General features: G+C 44.7%; 1 protein-coding gene across 1 annotated transcript in view; it reads left to right on the top strand.

Annotated features, from left to right (window-relative positions):
* LOC123513906 (histidine-rich glycoprotein-like) overlaps positions 1–19,384 on the top strand; it is a 21,875-nt gene extending 2,491 nt beyond the window's left edge. Inside the window, exon 2 of the mRNA XM_045271386.1 lies at positions 18,592–19,384. Coding sequence (XP_045127321.1) covers positions 18,611–19,384 — 774 coding nt within the window. The 5' untranslated portion in view covers positions 18,592–18,610. The remainder of the gene's footprint in view (positions 1–18,591) is intronic.
* The last annotated feature ends 616 nt before the right edge of the window (positions 19,385–20,000 follow it).

Here is a 20,000-nt window from a genome sequence, read left to right as displayed (position 1 = left end):
GTGTGTGTGTGTGTGTGTGTGTGTGTGTGTGTGTGTGTGTGTGTGTGTGTGTGTGTTTGCGACTCGAAACTTCTCCCCAGAAAATCGGTCACTCACCCAGCCGTCATGGGGACACGTGGGTTGCGCAGTGTAGCGTGTGGGTACAGTGCTTTGGGTAAGGCGTTGGTCTTTTTGTTTCTTACTTGGTTAACTAAAGTCACCGCACGTACACATATCCTCACACACACACACACACACACACACACACACACACACACACACACACACACACACACACACACACACACACACACACACACACACACACACACACACACACACACACACACACACACACACGTAAAGCGGCTTAAAGATTTTTTTTTTTTTTCGAATACCTTTCTAAGAAACACGTAGCCAAGGTTAGAAGAAGTAGACGTAGAATCTCTCTCTCTCTCTCTCTCTCTCTCTCTCTCTCTCTCTCTCTCTCTCTCTCTCTCTCTCTCTCTCTCTCTCTCTCTCTCTCTCTCTCATCACCTCCAATCATTCGGCGCCATCCAGGGAATCGAGGAACATTAACGAGCAGTGAGCCAGCCAACCCATGCAGTGAGGCAGCCAAGACCTTCCTGGCGGGGCGGGAGGAGCAGACCTCACTGCATTTCCAGGGAGCGAAATAATAATACCACGTTATGAAAAGTTGATCCTTCCACGCCGTAACTATGTCCCGCAATTTTGTGAGGTTATTACTTAAAGTGAAAGGAACAGCTGGAGAATGTATGCCAGACTGCGTTTCGCCGCGGCTCTCATCTTGGTCTCCATCTCGTCTCTTGTGTTCGAGATGACTGAGGGACTCGTGGCCTGAAATATAAGGCTGAGTGCAGCACTTACCTGGGCTTACCTTCAATAACACTTCATTTAAGGAACGGTTAGGGGTAAGTCACTTCCATGGAGCAGCAAATGGCGGGGTCTAGGTGATCCCCATTAAAGAAATCATGAAGTGCCGTGGGATGTGACTTACGGCCATATTCAGAAACGCCTTGCTCTCTCACCACGACAATTTTTCAAGTCCCCATAGACAACTAGCAGGGTTTTCAAGAAATTTTATGATCTACTAAAATATTGCTAATCCATCACCAGAACCATAAAAGTATCCTTAAAAAACATGAGTATCTTCAACTAGAGCCTTTGGAAATAGTCGTCATGAGAGAGAGCAAAGCGTTTTTTTTTTAATATAGCTCTTTATGTGGCGCCTGCTTGCGTCTCAACTCTGTGCTCTGTCACGAGGCAACTACATAAAGGCACTGTGCCACTTGATTCTTGGCCTTGAATATATGTCTGGACGATCTTCGTCAAATATAAAGTTAACAAATGCTAGACGGGAGAAAATAATAAACTGATGGCTTGGTTGTCTTGATATTGTTACGAAGATCACTCATTCATTCAGTCAGTCAGTCAGTCAGTCAGTAGGTCATTCAAGCAATGTGTCAATAGGTCAGTCTGTTAGTCGGTTAGTCACTCGGTTGGTCGGTCAGTCGGCTAGTCAGTGAGTCAGGCAGGCAGACAGACAGACAGGCAGACGGCAGGAAGTCACTCGGTCGGTTGATAGGTTGGTCAGCCTTTCGGTTAGTGAATGAGTGATGGAGTGAGTCAGTCGTATAGTCACACACGCGCACACACACACACACACACACACACACACACACACACACACACACACACACACACACACACACACACACACACACACACACACACACACACACACACATACGCACGCACGCACACCACATCACATCACATCACAAAATATTCTTTCTCTGTAACATGTCTAAAAGATCAATGAAGTAAAAGCCATGCAATAAAGACATTCCGATCGACCCATCCACGCGCGCACGCACACACACACACACACACACACACACACACACACACACACACACACACACACACACACACACACACACACACACACACACACACACACTGCTTATTGCACAGCTTTGTTGCTACACACTCCCAGAACGCTAATGAAGTTCACTTGTTAATTGGACAAAAAAAGAAAGAAAAAAAACATATCAGCGTATTAATGAAAAAATAAAACTGTAACTCTGCGTCCGTGCGGGTGATATTTGTTTAACCCGAAGACAATCAAACGTGAATTACCATTAAGTTCGAAGCAAATAAAGCATAAAGTTTAAATGAGACCACAGATTTTGCTAGTTTTGCGGGACGCTTCATATTTTGTGTGTAATTTAACTCTTATTTCGGACTTATTAATATGAGTGATGAACCCTCCTGAGGCCTAGCGGAGTGCCTGAAGGACGATGGTGGATAAGCAAGGTCCACAACACCACCGATAACACCTGACCCGGCACGCAAACACCGCTCAGCTTCTTAGATTTCATCACTAGATACACTCATACCTCAAGACACACCTCGCCTAACCTTGACGCATAACAAGAGGCTTACACGTGACAGCCCTAAAGGTCGTCTCGCTCCTCGGTAAACACACACACAGTTAAGCAACAGTTCGAAGGAAGACGCAGACAAAACTTGAATAATTTACTGTATTGGATTTATTTCTTTGCCAATTATAGATCCATATTTCGTAATAGTGTTGTGGTAAAAAAATATATGTACTAACGACATGGTTTGTCAGCTATATAGTAGTAGTAGTAGTAGTAGTAGTAGTAATTGTTGTTGTTGTTGTTGTTGTTGTTGTTGTAATACTAGTTATAGTAATAATAGTAGTAGTATTAGAATGTTGTAGTAGTAGTAGTAGTTGTTGTTGTTGTTGTTGTTGTTGTTGTTGTTGTAATACTAGTTATAGTAATAATAGTAGTAGTATTAGTATGTAGTAGCAGCAGTAGTAGTAGTAGTAGTAGTAGTAGTAGTAGTAGTAGTAGTAGTATCATTATCATCACCACCACTTAACACGTGGCAGCCTGATGACAGTGACAATGAGGTGGCGGGCAGTCACACACCTGGCAGGGTGGGAGGACTGCATGACACGTATGGGTGGACGTCAGGTGTGCGCGAAGGACCAACATAGCGTCCCATCACCGGCACGCTCTTAGGCAATGCTCGGCGTGTTATTCCTCCGCCTCAGTGTTGTGCTCTTGCCAAATCTGCTTGGGTTATGGCGCGGTGTCGTCACCTCTGCTGTGTGTTGCATGCATCATTGTACCCTCGCCTTGTCCACCAGCCTGAGTGCCATTGTACTTCTGCAGCAGATTAAATACATAGCAGCACTTTCTTATATCAGTCTTTAGGAACATCATGCCTAATCCCTCTTTGAATATCACTATATGCCTGTATCACCCTTTTAAGTGTCAATACAAGCCTATATCACTCTTGTTAAGTATCGTGTATGTCTATATCAGCCTAACATATAAGTTTTAGCATCCCTGCAGTATATTACCCCTGATAAGTATCATTTCTTGGCTATATCACCCTTTAAGTTTACCAGTTTGTACCTTTATCACCCATGTTAAATATCAGTACATGCTCATATCACCAGTATATAGTATGCCTATTCCAGCCTTCGCAAGTATGTGTTTATGCCTATATCAGCCTAAATGACAGCCAGTGCATCCCTACCTCAGCATATAGGAGTGTCAGCACATGTCCTTATTTACCATTATGAGTATCAGTACATGCTTGTGTTAACTTCTGTGTGTTAGCAAATCTACACCCTCTATTATCCTATCCGAACTTAGGAAAACAAGGACTTATGCTCTGTTTTTCTATGCGGCATATACGAGTCTACAATCGGCGACTGTCTTTTACACATATCATTTATTATAGGAAACTTTTTTCTTTTTACTTTTTTTCTTTGTTTTATCACAAGACAACGGCAATCTACCTGTCCCTTTGCTCTGTTGGTTCCTCACGATATCACCGTCACATGATTCACTTGCATATCTGTAAACTAGGCTCATGAAGTCAAATGAAGTCATGCAAGGTTTTTTTTTCTTTTTTTTTTCCTCTTTTTTTTCACCAAGCTTGTGTTCGCCTCACATTATCTGCCGCACCTGTTGCAGCTGCTCTCCTCCCACGCGATCTCTGATTAATAGAGACTGGCACAGGAAAGTAAGGATTCATAGCAAAACCTTAAAAATACTGCCCACACCACCGTCTGTCATAAAAACCAATTTTCTGCTGTACCAACATATTCGTCCTCTGCCTTCCCCTCCTCCTCCACTCGCACGACTTTGATCCTGCACATCTGAGCGAGGCTTTTGCATCAGTAGGGAGGAAAGAACGTAGTTTTTGAGGACGCGAGAAAGGAAATCGTTTGAATTTTTAAGCCTTACAAGGATCAAGGCAGGAAGGAACACAGAACAATTTTTTTTTTATGAAAGACTTTTAATAAAAGATATTAGAACATAAGACGTGAAGACAGCAGAATTACATGTGGCAGTGTCTGTGTGAAACATAACTCACTTATATTCATCCATCACTACAATCCATAAATTTGTGTAAGCATTTTTTTTTTTTTTTTTTTTTTTACTTGAATTGCCTAATCACTATTCTGGCCATGTCTTCTACCGCTCCATTAGAGAACCAATTTCTTCTGTCTCTTAAAACTAATTTTATGAAACTTGATCGAGTCACTTTTCATAGTATCCTGATTATTAATACAGAGGATTTTGCATACATCACCCTTGTATCCTTTATGCCACTTCAATACTTCTATCAAATCCCATTTATTGCACGCCTGTCTGACAAGTGTTAAATTTGATGGCTTAATTTGTTCTCCTCTCATAATGACACGATGAGCAAGACAAGACCGGAAGGAGTGTGCGACCGTTCAGCAGGACTCGAGGAGAAAAGAAAATAACGCTATTCATTTGATAAAAACAGAAGGAAAAATGTATATAAATTATGTTGGATTTGATAACAGACGTCACAATTGGAGAGGTGGTGGTGAGATAGTAGCACATCCGTTAAGTGGGATTTTTTAATATCACAGAACAAGCTTGTTATGATTTCAGCAAAACAATAATAATTATGTTCAGCAGCAGACGAATGACTCTACCCACACGGTCTTGGGGGCATTTCCAAACAGCGTGAGGATAACCTGAACTAGACCAAAGCTCTTAGGTTTCAGGATTAGAGAAAATCTTTGGAATGTTTATCACTGTGACAGAGACGATCGCCTCCGTCATGCTCGTGGCACAGACAGATGGGTCTCTAAAACGACGACCGCTGTGGTCTTCAAATCCTCCTCTCAGTAATCAAAAGCAACCCTGCGTCGATGGATCCAAAGCGCCTCTGAGGTGAAATGACGGAATACTGAAATAGAATTATGATTGGAAGAGCGCACTGGAGACAAGCACTGAGCAAAATAGTGTAAAGGATTACAGGATAAGAAATATTTTAGAATGCTGTGTTTATCATCGAGGTCAATGAAGGTAACGTATCCAGACCGATTTTAGATATATTCTGTAATTAAAGATGACTCTTAAATCTGGCGGTGATCGTTGAAATTAAAGAAAAATGTGTGTGTAGCGTATTTCTGGCATACAGTCGAACAGTTTTACGTACATAATATTTCACAGAAGCAATTAACAAGTATGACAAAGATATATACCATGTAGGGAGGAGAGAGAGCAAACTTTGGGTCTTTGCAACGTGATGATAAGTGTAGCATATTGAAGGCCATGGCACAAGAGCAAGTGATATCACTGTGTGCATAGCCATAACACCCATGGAGGTCTGGATCGATACTGGACATGGAGCAAACAGGAGGGAACAGAACGAGCCGTGGTGTCGGAAGGATCAAGCAACAGAGGCGAGGCAGAGAGGCGCTGATTCATAAATGTCGAGACAAATTTAAGACGGCGATTATTGCAGACATAAAAATAAAAGAATATTGAGTTATTATTACACGTCGCTCAACCTAATAACTCTCCTGTCCCTCTCGTGGATGGGGATTGCGAGGCACGTATGGATTTTCCGGTATTTTAATCATTTTTATATGTGCATTGGATATATGAATAAAATACTCATAGTTGTGTGTGGAAATAGAGAAATATTGTAGTTTGAATGACAGGGAAGGGCGCGCTGTTCTCTCTAGATGGATGGATGGATGAATGGACGGTAGAGGACGGTACACTGCTCTCTTAATGGATGGATGGACGGTAGAGGATGGTACACTGCTCTCTTAATAATTGGATGGACGGTAGTGGACGGTACACTGCTCTCTTAATGATTGGATGGACAGTAGAGGACGGTACACTACTCTCTTAATGATTGGATGGACGGTAGAGGACGGTACACTGCTCTCTTAATGGATGGATGGCAGGGGAGGGTACACTGTTCTCTTGGATGGCAGGGGAGGGTACACTTGATAGGTGGTTGGCTGGGAAGAATACACTGTTATCTTGATGGATGGATGGCAGAGGAAGGTATACACTATCTGTTATCTTGATGAACGGATGGCAGGGGAGGGTACATTTAATGGGTGGTTGGCAGGGAGGGATACACTGTTCTCTCGATGGACTGATGAATGCATGGCAAGGAAAGATACACTGTTTTCTCAATGGATGGAACGCAAGGAGACCGTACACTGTTCCCTATGGATGTCATGGCACCGTACACTGTTATCTTGTTGCCACTGAACCACCAAAGGCAAGAGAATACAGTCCCAAGAAAATCAGTGCAGTCTTCCTATTTTCCCCTTCCCTTTCCCTTTTCTTCCCCCAACATCTGCCCTCTCCTGGAGTGTTTTGCCCCGTAATGGTCCGAGTCTAGCCGGCTAATCGTGCTGCTATCTTCCATGCAAAACATTCACTGGTATTCCCTTTTTATTTATACCATGTGGAGATACTTTTTGGGGTAACTCCTATCTCAAAGCCCACCCGCTAGGTAACCGTTGCCCCCAGTGTGGAAGCCCAACCTACACTCGGACAGTGGACAGGATTCGAACCCGTGCGCTTGGAGACCCCTCGGACCCCAAAGTACGCATGGTTCCACTGTACCACGACGGCCCTTCGTCGTGTTGCTATTCCTGTTACTTGTTGTTGTTTTTTTCTCATTCATTCTGCTGCTAGGAATCATGTGCGTGTCAATAGAATAAGGATGGAGATTAATTCCGTGTTATGTTTCCTCTCTTCTTAGGATCAAGTGTACTTAACGCCTTCAGTACTGGGACACATTTTTACCTTGAGATTTTGTATGATTAGGCCACTTTCTTGACATCAGGAAGGGTCTGTGGGGGTCAGATGATTAATGTTCAGAGTCTTCACTACTTTAATCCCCCAACGTGAGTTTCTGAAGCTGTATAAAGTCATCATATAATAAGCAGAATGAGTGTGGAAACGCGTCATGGTACTGAATTGGTTAAGGGAGATTACGTAGTGTACAAAGGGTGTTAGATAATAGGAATAGGTTTAGTAATCACGTTATGAGTCTTGAGTCAATAGAAAGTTTAAAAAAAGTTGATTTAGTAGAGTGGTTATAGGCAGGTATGTTTTATGCAAAGTGGCACGTGTAGGCATGCTGGCTTCTTGCAACTTCACTTATGTTATTTTCTCCCCTTTCTTTACAAACAGTCTCACACACTTGCGATATGCAACGTTACGTCCTCCCTTGCAAAGCTCCGAGCTATGTATTTCAATATAACGATAACGATTTCAGTGCTAAATGGTAAACTGTCGACTTTCTTCGTGCTTGAAACGTATACAATTCCATACCGTCGGTCTTTGCTGCCTCCTTCTTCAGGCACGTAGAGTTCCGGATGACAGGAACACAACTTTCCAACAAGGGCGGGTGTTCTTACTACACACCTGTCCGACTTGCCAAAGTTATCGAGGCAGTGCAGCAGTATTTCCTGAAAGAGAGAGAGAGAGAGAGAGAGAGAGAGAGAGAGAGAGAGAGAGAGACAGACAGACAGACAGACAGACAGACAGACAGACAGACAGACATAAAGACAGACATACATACAGACAGACGGACAGAGAGAGAGAAACAGACAGACAGACAGACAGACAGGCAGAGAGAGAGAGAGAGAGAGAGAGAGAGAGAGAGAGAGAGAGAGAAAGTACCTACGACTTTATATAAATCTGTGAAATGGAGTGGATAGACTAGTAGAGAATGCAAGTTTATCGGTAGATCACGTGGATAAGATGTTTGAAAGGAATATGAACTACAAGTTTTTAGTTTCAAGTTTGTGTATTTGCTTATTTTGCCTCTTTACTTCCTTCTCCCTTCCTATCTTTCTTTATGCGTCTTTCTAATGAGTATGTTTACCAGAACCGCATCGAAATAACCGTCGCTGTAATGGCTCTTAATGTCAATCAAAGTAACAAGTAAGCAAATAAGCAACCAAGCAGCCAGTCAGCCAATCAATCTCCCCACAAGACATCAGATGACACTCAGGAAGACAATGATGGCTTGTTTTGTGGTTTTGTCTATACAGGAAGCAGTTTAGTCGTTAAATCACACGCTATTAAATCGATTCAACGACTCAATTATCTCTTGGGGAAAAATTTGCGTCGCCTCGTGACTATAAAGGTGAAGTTATGTGTTTTTTCTATGCTTTAATTTTTCCTCTTTAGAAAAATAATTATATGTGTGTCATCTAGTTTTTATTTTTTTCCATTACTTTTACTCCTATCTTTTCTTTTTTTTTTTTTTTTTTCTTTTGTCTTCTCTTTTGTCAACTTTTGTCACTGCGCCTCGTTGTGTGCGGGAGTGTATTCATTGGTGACATTAGACATACGTGCAGCATGTGATAGCAACTTTCAGGGGCAGCATGGGAGGCGAGGCGGTGTACCATTTGAGAAAGGGCATTGTTGGTACACATGGCGAGGCGAGAAAAATTTTATGCAAAGGAGAGAACAGAGTGGAAGCGACATTTGAGAGAGGAGAATGTGCGCCCTACGAGAGTCCCATCAACATGCAAGTACACACAACACCTGAACCAGCAGCGGCAGGAGAAGCAGAAGCAGAGGGAGGCATTCATTCACTTTTTGCTGGACTGTTTGAGTATTTTGGCTGCTAATGACATAATGGCGCTTATTGGTTCATTCCAGTCAACAATATAAAAGCGATGGAGTATTTTCATTGTTTGATCATTGAATTTGCCGTCAGTGGTGTCTCGAAATTAAACTGTAAACTTACACCGCACTATGTTGTCAGGCTTGTGGAGAAGCAATGGATGTTCAGGGGTTGAATAATGGAGAGCAGCATCGATCACTGTGTATGGATAAGCTGGAACTCTCATGCCTGGGAGAACCGTGACAAACTGATCATAAGAGGAGATCAAGAGATCACTTGTTCAAATAATACATTTATGAAATCGAACGCGCGGCCACAATGTTTCCCACAAACACAACACTCTCACCGCTCGACTAAAAATACCATGTGCACCGCTACCTGGCCACTTACATAAGCCTATCTACACACGTCCATTCAGCTTACCACAGCCGCCCTTCCCGGAATCCATTGGTCGGTGTGTATTGCAAGATATATTGCATCACATCAGGCAGAGGAATGACAGTGAGTGAAATTTTACATTCAATAAGATTTCATGATACGTTTCAACGGCTGAGTGTCATCTTAGTGTTGTAAAACGGATAAAAGAATTTTATATCACTGAATACATTTGTAATGCAACAAATTCCACTTTTGCAAGTCAAATTCTGCCTGTGTACGTTGAGGAACCGCGCCGCATTAATTAGGACAAAAAAGTAAATGTTTTGAGGCGGTGGTAGTGGTGCGGGATTGATCGTGTGAGCACTCGCTGCCACAGCAACAGTGACCGCTCACGTGAAGCCAGCGTCACCAGTTTCTGGATGGTGAGGAGAGCTCCTCTGTACATGAACTAGCATAAATACCTGCATGAGAAAAGCAGACACCAGAGACCTGCTCGTATGTAAGCCTACAATGGTTTCATTGATTGTCTGTTATCTATTGGCTGCTCTTCGCTTTGTCATATTACGGTAGTGTGTGTGTGTGGATGCTGATGGAAGTTTTACATTGTTGTGTGGCTTCGTGGTCGCTTTGATCAAATTTAGCTTAAAGAAGTTCACTAAGTGAAAATGTTATCGGCTGTCCATCAACTCTTAAAAGATAATGCAGCCACTTAGTGTGTCAAGGCCACAGATGACCTACCCTAAGGCGTGGAGGATTACCGCTTTATTGGAAGGCTGAAGTTGTCCTCGTCATATCTGAAAACAGACCGGTTTCTCGTTTATCTTAACGCTTGCAAATCATCCTTATTGGAGCGCCATAAAAGAAAAGATATACCGCTCAGCATAAGCGATACTGCTATCAAGGCATGCTGTTGCCTCAAGACATAGTAATCCAGAGCTTTGTACTTCACCCTGTCATTGAAGTGCTAAAATCCAAGCAGCGCACTCCGCCACTTCAAAGACAGACTCAGGCTCGACACGCGAGATCAAGATTGAATCACAGCATTACTGGAACACTGAACATACACTTTTGAAACACCATGACCTCTGCCCTTTAATCCACTATTTCAATATTCAAAACAGACATCCTGTTTATATAGTTTTCTACTGATGTACAGAATTGTATTGCTGACTTGTATAAAAAGAGAGAGAAACAAAAAAAGCAAATTCCACTGTTACACCTTGCATATTTTCAGAGCTCATTTTCATTGGAGGAAATATTTCAAGGCAGAACACCTGACCACAAGGACACACCTCACTCATATCGCCTTGCACCTTGTTAACCTAAAGATTTGCACCAGAAAAGAGTAAATGGATAAAGTAAGAAAATAAAAATAATAATCAAAAAGATATCTGTACATTTTTAGTCATCACTCAAACTTAAACACGAAATACAAAACTAAGAACACACAAATCACTCCTATCAGCTCACCACAAGGAATCACTGCCCGCCTACAATTATAAACCATCTTTATATACACCCTTTACTATAACATCCAAATTCTACTCCTACATTTCCTATCTCCCATGAACACTTTCTGAAAATATGACCACGAGGACTCTTACGTCACACTCCTATCAATTCATCATACAAGTAATCATTGGCCACGTGTACCTACCCCTCTATTTATAGCCCGGCGTGTGATAAAGCTTAATTCTCACCTCGGGTTGTGCAAACACTCTTGAAAGGGCGAGACCCGATGAGGTGACGGGGAGTGGAGATGAGCAAAGCGCTGCCCCTCATCAGCCTGGTGTGATTATGCTCGTAATTTTGCCATTGCAGATGCTATTGATTAACTGCATTTGGACTTTATTTATAGGTACAGTTATGGCGCCAGCATAGATAGAGAGTGGGGAGGGGGGAGAGGAAAAGGGAGATGTAGAAGGAGGGAGACAAAGAACAAACTTGATTAATCTCACTAATAGTTCTGGGAAAATTCAGTAACATCGGCCTTTCACACACACACACACACACACACACACACACACACACACACACACACACACACACACACACACACACACACACACACACACACACACACATCAACAACTACAACTACTACTATTACTACTACATCCACCACCACACCACCACCACCTATATACATGTGCTACTAAGATACCGCCACCAATGTATCTATACACAGCTTATCTGTTTTCATTATCAAGGTGACACGTTAGGCTTATACCTGTTACCTACTGGCAACTCGAAAGAGAGAGAGAGAGAGAGAGAGAGAGAGAGAGAGACGTAAGGCCGAAACCTGTTGACGTGAGCATAATTTATTGGTTATATAAATGTTATTTGCTTCTACACTTCTCATCTCTAATCTCTCTCTCTCTCTCTCTCTCTCTCTCTCTCTCTCTCTCTCTCTCTCTCTCTCTCTCTCTCTTACCTCCTAAAGCCAACCCCTCTTTAAAGCCACCCATCCTTCTCTCCCCTCCCTTCCCCTTCCCTCCCTAACCCTCCCCTTCATCACCCAACCCAATCACCTCAGTTTCATCATCATCACCCTTCCTGGCTCACTCTCCCACCCTCTTTCACTCTCCCCTCTCATCACCCTCACCCTCTCATCTCCACCCAATCACATGAACCGGCTATTTCCCCTCTCCCCCGCAGCCTTTCATCCCTCATTCCTTTCCCCTCATCCCCATCCTATCCACTAGTTTTGATATGCTCTCCCCTCCTCTTTCTCCCTCTTCCTCCTCTTCCTCCCCGTCCCTCCAACCACCATCACTATCATGCGGGTACCTCATCTCTCCCTCTCAATTTACCCTCCTCTCCCTCCCTCTCTGTCTCTCTCCTCTCCTCTCCTCTCTGTCTTTTTCCTTTCCCTTCATTTTTTTCTGCATCGTTCGTTTGTGAGGTCAGAATAACGAGGAATGAAGGGAAAGGAAAGGAAGGATGTGGAGTGAGAGAAGTTTGAAGGCGTTGGAGAATATTATGCACACACACACACACACACACACACACACACACACACACACACACACACACACACACACACACACACACACACACACACACACACACAATGTGTACATAGTTACGACATTATTCCACCTGTTAGTAATGGAAATGTGTACACACACACACACACACACACACACACACACACACACACACACACACACACACACACACACACACACACACACACACATACACACACACGTTCCTTGTTAATATGTATGTACGTATGCGTGTGTACTAAATTACTTGTACCACATATACCCGACCAAACATCTCTGCATTTAATACCATTGTCAATGAACCGTTGGCCCTCCAGGTGTTGGCAGGCGGGGAAACGTGTATCGCATAGTATTAATCCGGGGACAAGCTGCAGAGGAGGTCAACAGCAACATGTAAACTCATCGTGTGCTATTCTGAGCTAACATGTTCAGTTCAGCACAGGAAGGAAAAAAAATGACTCAATTTGATACAGAAGGAAGTTAACTGTAATAATGAAATATCAGTGGAGTAAAGTAGAGTTTTATACAGTTAACCTCTTCAGTACTTGCATGCAAATTTAACCTTGAGTTCTGGATACGATTAGATGATTTTGTTGATATTAGGCAAGATGTATGGAGATCGGAAGATTAATGGCCAGAGTCTTCACTATTTTAATCCCTCACATAAGTTTCTGAAACTGTATAAGATCGCCAAATATAATAACTAGAATGAATATGAAAACGCGTCATGGCACTGAATAGGTTAATGTAAAATTGACAGATTTTAGATAATATAAATAAAAGATTCATAAACAATACTCTCGTTCCAGTCAGTTTTATCTAAGTGGGTGAAACATTCCAAAACTGGTAATGTATAAGAAACAAGGCACAGCAAAGTGAAGAGAAAGCAAAGGAAACATCACAAAAAGAGTCAAATAGCATTACTCTGGTCTAACAAGTTTTACCCAGCCAGATAAGCAGGACCTCATAAAATAAACACAAAACAAACCACAGAAAGGAGGAAGGAACACAACGTAGAATTAATACGGAGAGAGAGAGAGAGAGAGAGAGAGAGAGAGAGAGAGAGAGAGAGAGAGAGAGAGAGAGAGAGACTGAAAACGAACGGAGAAGCAAGCACAGGAGATTCTCAACCACTATTCAACACGTGACATAAGATTCTAAAGTGTTAATCCTTCTCAGTCCACGACCAGCACCAAAGATTTTCAAGTATCCTCCTACCCCATAACACACACGATTCTCAATTCCTGCCGAGTCTAAAGCCAGCGTATAGAAAAGTCTTCATCCCTTCAATACAAGGACACATTTTTACCTTGAGATTTGTGTACAATTAGACCATTTTACTGACATTAGCAACGGTCTATGGAGGTCAGAAGATTAATGGCCACAGTCTTTACCATTTTAATCCCCAACATAAGTTTCTGAAGCTGTATAAAATCATCAAATAGTAAGCAGAATGAATATGGAAACACGTCATGGTACTCAGGGGGTTAAGCATTAATCCTCCCCATTCAGCACCTAGAACCTTACAAGTACCTAGCACTGCAAACACCTCCTCACCCCCATTCCCCGGCAACCCAGGCAGTAGGCGCAGGAATGGACACATTGCGTGCATCTTCCGTTATGGTTCTCGGAGCAGGAAGGGATCGAATGCACCTTGTCAGCAATAGCAGGTGTGAGCGGGGCGCCACCTGCATCATTTGCCTTACCTGCCTCATCTGCTTCACCTGCTTCACCTCCCGCCAAGAACAGGTGGAAAGAGAGCTGCAGGTGATTCAGGAAGTGGTATACGTCGCGACCATCATCATGCATCGCAGCTACACTTTCATCATCATCATCACTAGCAACGACAACAACAGCTACTACACCAATAGTATCCACCTCCTACAGCTATAGCAACAACAACAACCCTCACCACCACTCTACTACAGCAACTACAACAACAACAACAGCAGCAGCAATAATATCACCATCACCCCCAACACTATAACACTACATACAACGATAACAACAAAACAAGCATCACCACCACTGTACTGCAACAACTACAACACCAACATCAATAGTATCACCATCACCACCAACACTAGCACTACATAGGTACAACGAAAACAACAATAATAACAACACTAACACTATCATAACCACCACCACCACCACCAACACCTACATACAACAACACCAGTAACTTCATCATCACCACCACCACCACCACAACTGCCGCCGCCACTACCCGCCGTTCCTCCTACACAATGAGACTCAATACTTTACGAGACGAGTTCGAAAAATTCCCCGCTTTTCTTGTAGCATGCGAAATACAGTGAAGAGAGCCGCCCGTCCCTCACACAGCGAACTATAGTGACGGACCTACGAGTGTGGCTGTAATGATGGTGACTGGTGTACGTAATTACTTTCCACCTCTCTTTTGGCTCAGAATTCTAATAGTAAAGGTAATGTAATATCGTCTCTGTGAAGGGGGACACCACTGGGTATCTTACTTTCTGACAGTCTTCTCTTCTCGGCGCTGCTTTCATCTTGGTTTAGACTCCCAGGAGACTTCAGTACGAGGAGGAGGAGGAGGAGGAGGAGGAGGAGGAAGGTGGAAATGGCTCGTTCGTTCTCCTCACTGTGTTGTTCTAGTCCCCATTCAGAGTCGAAGCCTCGAAACAGTGGCGGGGCTTCCGTGGATAGTTTTGTACCGTGTGTGTGTGTGTGTGTGTGTGTGTGTGTGTGTGTGTGTGTGTGTGTGTGTGTCTCTCTCTCTCTCTCTCTCTCTCTCTCTCTCTCTCTCTCTCTCTCTCTCTCTGTTTTTCAATGCCAAGTTCAATGTTCCTTCCTGAAGCCTTAACCTTCACTTTCTCTCCCCCACTCCTTCATCTTATCTACTCCCTCTTCCTGCCAATCCTCTCCCCTCTCCCCTCCCTCCTCCCTCCCTACTTACTTCCTATCTCTTATCGCTTGTCAATGTCTCCCTCCCTCCCTCCCTCCCTCCCTTCCTGTCCCTGTACATCATTCGTCACCTCTCTCTCTTCTCTACCCTCTCCTCCCGTACCTTTCCCTCCCATCTTTCTATCGCTTCCTCTCTCACCCCAAAAACGAATGTATCACACACACACACACACACACACACACACACACACACACACACACACACACACACACACACACACACACACACACACCGTTTCTTTAGTATTTTCCCAGCTGTCACTGCCCCTGTTTTAACTCACGTTCCTCATCAACCGCGTTCTTAAGAGTGTTTCCTGAGTCAACATTGCAGATATCTCGTTAATCTGTCACTAGAACCCTAAAAAAAACATCTTTGAAAACCTCGTGTAACTCCAAGTGGATTTTTTATTTATTTACTTATTTTTATTGTTGTTTTTTTTTACGTCTAGAATATTAGAACATTTAGAAGTTGCCGTACTCACACCAGTATTCAGAAACGCCTTTCCCTCTCACTACGACACTTTTCCAAGGCCACAGAGACAGCTAGCCGGGTTTCCAAGACAGTTTCTCCTTTTAATAAACCAGATATCTTGTCAATCTATCACCAGAACCATAAAAACACCCTTGGAATCACGAGTATCTTTAACTGGAGCCTTTGGAGAGCGGTGATGGTGAGAAAACAAAGCGTTTCAGAACACGGGCCTCATCAGTCGTCAAGGGGAAGTGTTTCGCTGAGGAGCAGATAGCTTGTCTCCTTCTCTCCTTCGTGAGCAAGACGAGGCATGGTGCTGGTGAAGGTACTCTGACTAATCCATACACCGGGTCACATGAGCTCGAGCTGTCATCATCAGGAGGGTAAAGCTGACTATCACAACTCAGCGCGTGATATTCTCTCTCTCTCTCTCTCTCTCTCTCTCTCTCTCTCTCTCTCTCTCTCTCTCTCTCTCTCTCTCTCTCTCTCTCTCTCTCTCTCTCAGTCAGTCACAATCCCATCTCCACTTCTCACCCCCTCTCTTCCTCCCTTCGCTCCACTATCCCTTCATCCTCCCATCTCCCTCTCCATCTTTCTCTCGCTCTCCCACTCCCTCCCTCTGTCCTCTACTCCCTCTCTCTTCCATTCCATTTCCCACTCTCCTGGGATCCACACGGAAACAACTTCCTCTATATATTACCCCGCCTTTATTTCCAGAGAGAGAGAGAGAGAGAGAGAGAGAGAGAGAGAGAGAGAGAGAGAGAAACTTGATTCGTACCTTTGGAGTGTAGGAAATATTACGTAGATTTAATGGCGCCATCAAATCCACAGCCTCGCAAACTTCTACTAGTGACGAGAGGAGTGTTGTCTTCTGCTGCAGGCGAGACGTAGAAGAGGAGAGGCAAGACGGAAGGGAAGGAGGAGAGAGGAAGGAAGGAAAGGGAGGGATAGAAAAGCGAGTAAGAGAGAGAGAGATGGGAGAGTAGAAAGGGAGTAAGAGGTAAAGGAAAGGAAGGGAAGGAGAAGCGAGAAGGAAAGGAAGGAAGTAAGAGAGATGGAAAGGAAGAAAAGGAATTAGAGGATAGAAAGAGTAGAAAGGGAGAAAAGGAGGGAAAGGAAAGGAAGAGAATAAGAGAGACGGAAGGGATAGGAAAGGGAGGGATGGAAAAGGGAGTGGGAAAGAGACGGGAAGAGTATAAGGAAGGGGGAGGGAAAGGAAAGGAAGGGAAGAAGAAGAGAGAGAAGAAAAGGAAAGGGAGTAGGAGAAAGAGAATGAAGGGATAGAAAAGGGAGTAGAAGAGAGACTGAAGGAATAGGAAAGGAAGTAGGAAGGAAGGAAAAGGAAGGGAGTAGTAGAAAGAGAGAGAGAGAGAGAGAGAGAGATAGAGAGAGATAGGAAAGAGCGTAGAAGAAAGACAGGAGGATAACAAAGAAGTGAGAAGGAAAGCAAAGGAAAGGAAGGGAGTAGGAGTGACGGAAAGGAAGGAAGGAGTGAAGGAAGGAAGGAAGAAAGAGAATTAAAAGAAGGAAAGGGAGGAGTAGCAAAAAAGGAGAGGCAGGAAAGAGTGGGTGTGAAATTATCCACTACAATTATTTTCCTTCATTAGTAAGCAAACAAAAAAAACAAGAGATCAAAATAATTCTCTCTCTCTCTCTCTCTCTCTCTCTCTCTCTCTCTCTCTCTCTCTCTCTCTCTCTCTCTCTCTCTCTCTCTCTCGCAAAGCAGTAATAAATATAAACATCCATTACAAAAAATAAAAGTGGAATCTATTTGTTCTCTTATATATTTATGAATTCAAGTTATCGTGTGTGTGTGTGTGTGTGTGTGTGTGTGTGTGTGTGTGTGTGTGTGTGTGTGTGTGTGTGTGTGTGTGCGTGCGTGTGTGTTTATGCTTTAGTAAGTGTTCCGTAGTGTGTGAGTCAGCATTTTGTGATATCATGGTAAAGTTGCACATTTTTTTCTTTCTTTCCTCATTTTTTTTTTTTTTTCCTTCTTTTTTTCTCCCTTTTCGCAGACAATTCTTCTTCTTTCTCCTTATATTTTCCCTTACTTTCCTCTTCTTCCTCCTCCTCCTCCTCCTTCTTTCCTCATTTTTTCACCTCTTCCTTCTTCTTTTCTCCCTTTTCACAGACAGTTCTTCTCTCTCATATTTTCCTTTACTTTCCTCCTCCTCCTCCTCCTCCTCCTCCTCCTCCTCCTCCTCCTCCTCCTCCTCCTCCTCCTCCTATTCATACTGGTCAGGCAGGTGTTTTCTATATACAAGCTTTATTAGAATATGCAATGAGGGTCCCTACTGCTCTATTGTCTCCTTCCCTCATTCCCTCCCTTCATACTATCTATCCATCCTTCCTTCCTTCCTTCCTTCCTTCCTTCCTTCCTTCCTTCTTTCCTCCTATTCTTCGTCGTCTCCCTGCCATCAATCCTCAAAAATCTGGCGTATCCTTATTCTATCCTTTTCCGTCTTCCTTCTCCTCCTTCACCGCCTCCTTCAGTCCTTATTTGCTTTCATACTCTCTTCTTTCCTTCCTTCTTTCACTTCCTTCTTCATTCTTCCTTCCTCCTCCTCCTCCTCCTCCTCCTCCTCGGGTCTGGCAACAGGTGGAAGAAAGCGTTTATATGTTATCATGTGTGGAAGACGATGATTTTGTGGGGAGAGATGGGCGGCGCAGAAGGCCAATAATAGGGAGAGATGATGATTAGAGAGAGAGAGAGAGAGAGAGAGAGAGAGAGAGAGATGTTTTATAAGCCTCCAAGTGTGCAGAGAGACAATGGTTAATTGATAATGGTTTGTGTTGCAGACACGTAGGGCGTGAGGTGATGGTGAAGGTGCTGGAGCAGGGAGAGGAGGTGCCCCCTGCCCCCCCACCCACAGTCACCCTCACCCCCACGTCCCTCGTCGATCCACACCCGCACCACCTCCATCTCCTGCCATACCATCACCACCACCACCACCACCACTCAGCGCCTATGGGTGTTCCCCCCTCGCCGGCCTCCTCGCTGTCCGCCTCAGGCCCAGTCTCTCCCGCCTCCTCAGTCAACTCAACGGGGGACACGTTCACCCAGGACGACCTCCGCCCCTACTGCCGCTCCCACAGCTACTACCCGTGGGGCGGCCGGCACCCCTCAGGGCCCCACGGCCCCCCGCCGCACTCCCGCCGCCACCACTCGCCGCACCACCACCACCACTACTACTACCACCACCACAACAACAACAACAACAGCCACAACTACAACTACCACCGAAACAACAACTCCCCGACGTCAGGCGGGGGCTCCAACTCCCAGCTGGGTTACCACCACCACCACAACCACGACAACAACACGAACAACAATAACAACAGCAGCAACCACACGAACGGCGGCCCCTCCTCTCCCCACACGACCACCACCACAACCACCACACCACCACGACGGGGGGCCACCACTACCACCACGGGCGGGGCCACCACTACCACCAGCCGGAGTGTGGCTACCACAGCTACAAGGGCGGCTACCATGACTCCTACGGCAGCTACTACAGTGGCTACTCGGGGGGCGGCGGCAGGGGACGGCACAAAGGCCCCAGAGATGACTCGTGGGCTGTGTCCTTAGGCGGCGGCGGCGGCGGGCGTGGGCGAGGCAGACAACACAAAAGCATATCACCCACGTCCTCAAGATCCCGCGGCTCCTCCCCACGCCCCCACGCCTCCCCGCAGTGCTTCCCCAGCGCCCCTCAACCCCCACTAGACGAGGCTATGAGCTCCGTGACAGTGGAAGTGGGCGGATCGGGCGGGGTTGGGGGCCTGGGAGGGGGCGGGCTGGTGTGCGGCATGGGCGTGGAGGAGGTGGGCCTGAGCTGGGAAGAGGGTGGCCAGTACGTGGTTCTCCTGCACATCAATCCAGGACTCACCGTCAACTTCACTGAGAATGGACACGTGCAGCGAATCTCAGGTAAGTACGACTTTTGCTTCTCACCTGTGCACCCCCCTCCTCCTCCTCGTCTGTCTTTGTGTCTGTCTATTTGCATTTTTTCCACATCTTTTTCCCTTACTTATCTCTCTTCTTCATTGAGTCTTCTTGATATTTATTTCTTGCTTTTGTTTTAATCAGATTTCTATCCTGCGTGCGTGTGTGAGTGTGTACGTTCGTGCGAGCGTGCAACACCTGTCACTCAACACTTGTAGCTCCTTACAGTCTAGCCCACCAATCCTCTCGTCCACACCTGCCA

This window comes from Portunus trituberculatus, chromosome 37 (genome assembly GCF_017591435.1).
Source record: "Portunus trituberculatus isolate SZX2019 chromosome 37, ASM1759143v1, whole genome shotgun sequence".
NCBI lineage: Eukaryota > Metazoa > Arthropoda > Malacostraca > Decapoda > Portunidae > Portunus > Portunus trituberculatus.
The sequence above is the reverse complement of the archived record's forward strand: the minus strand, read 5'-3'. Positions and strand labels throughout refer to the sequence as shown.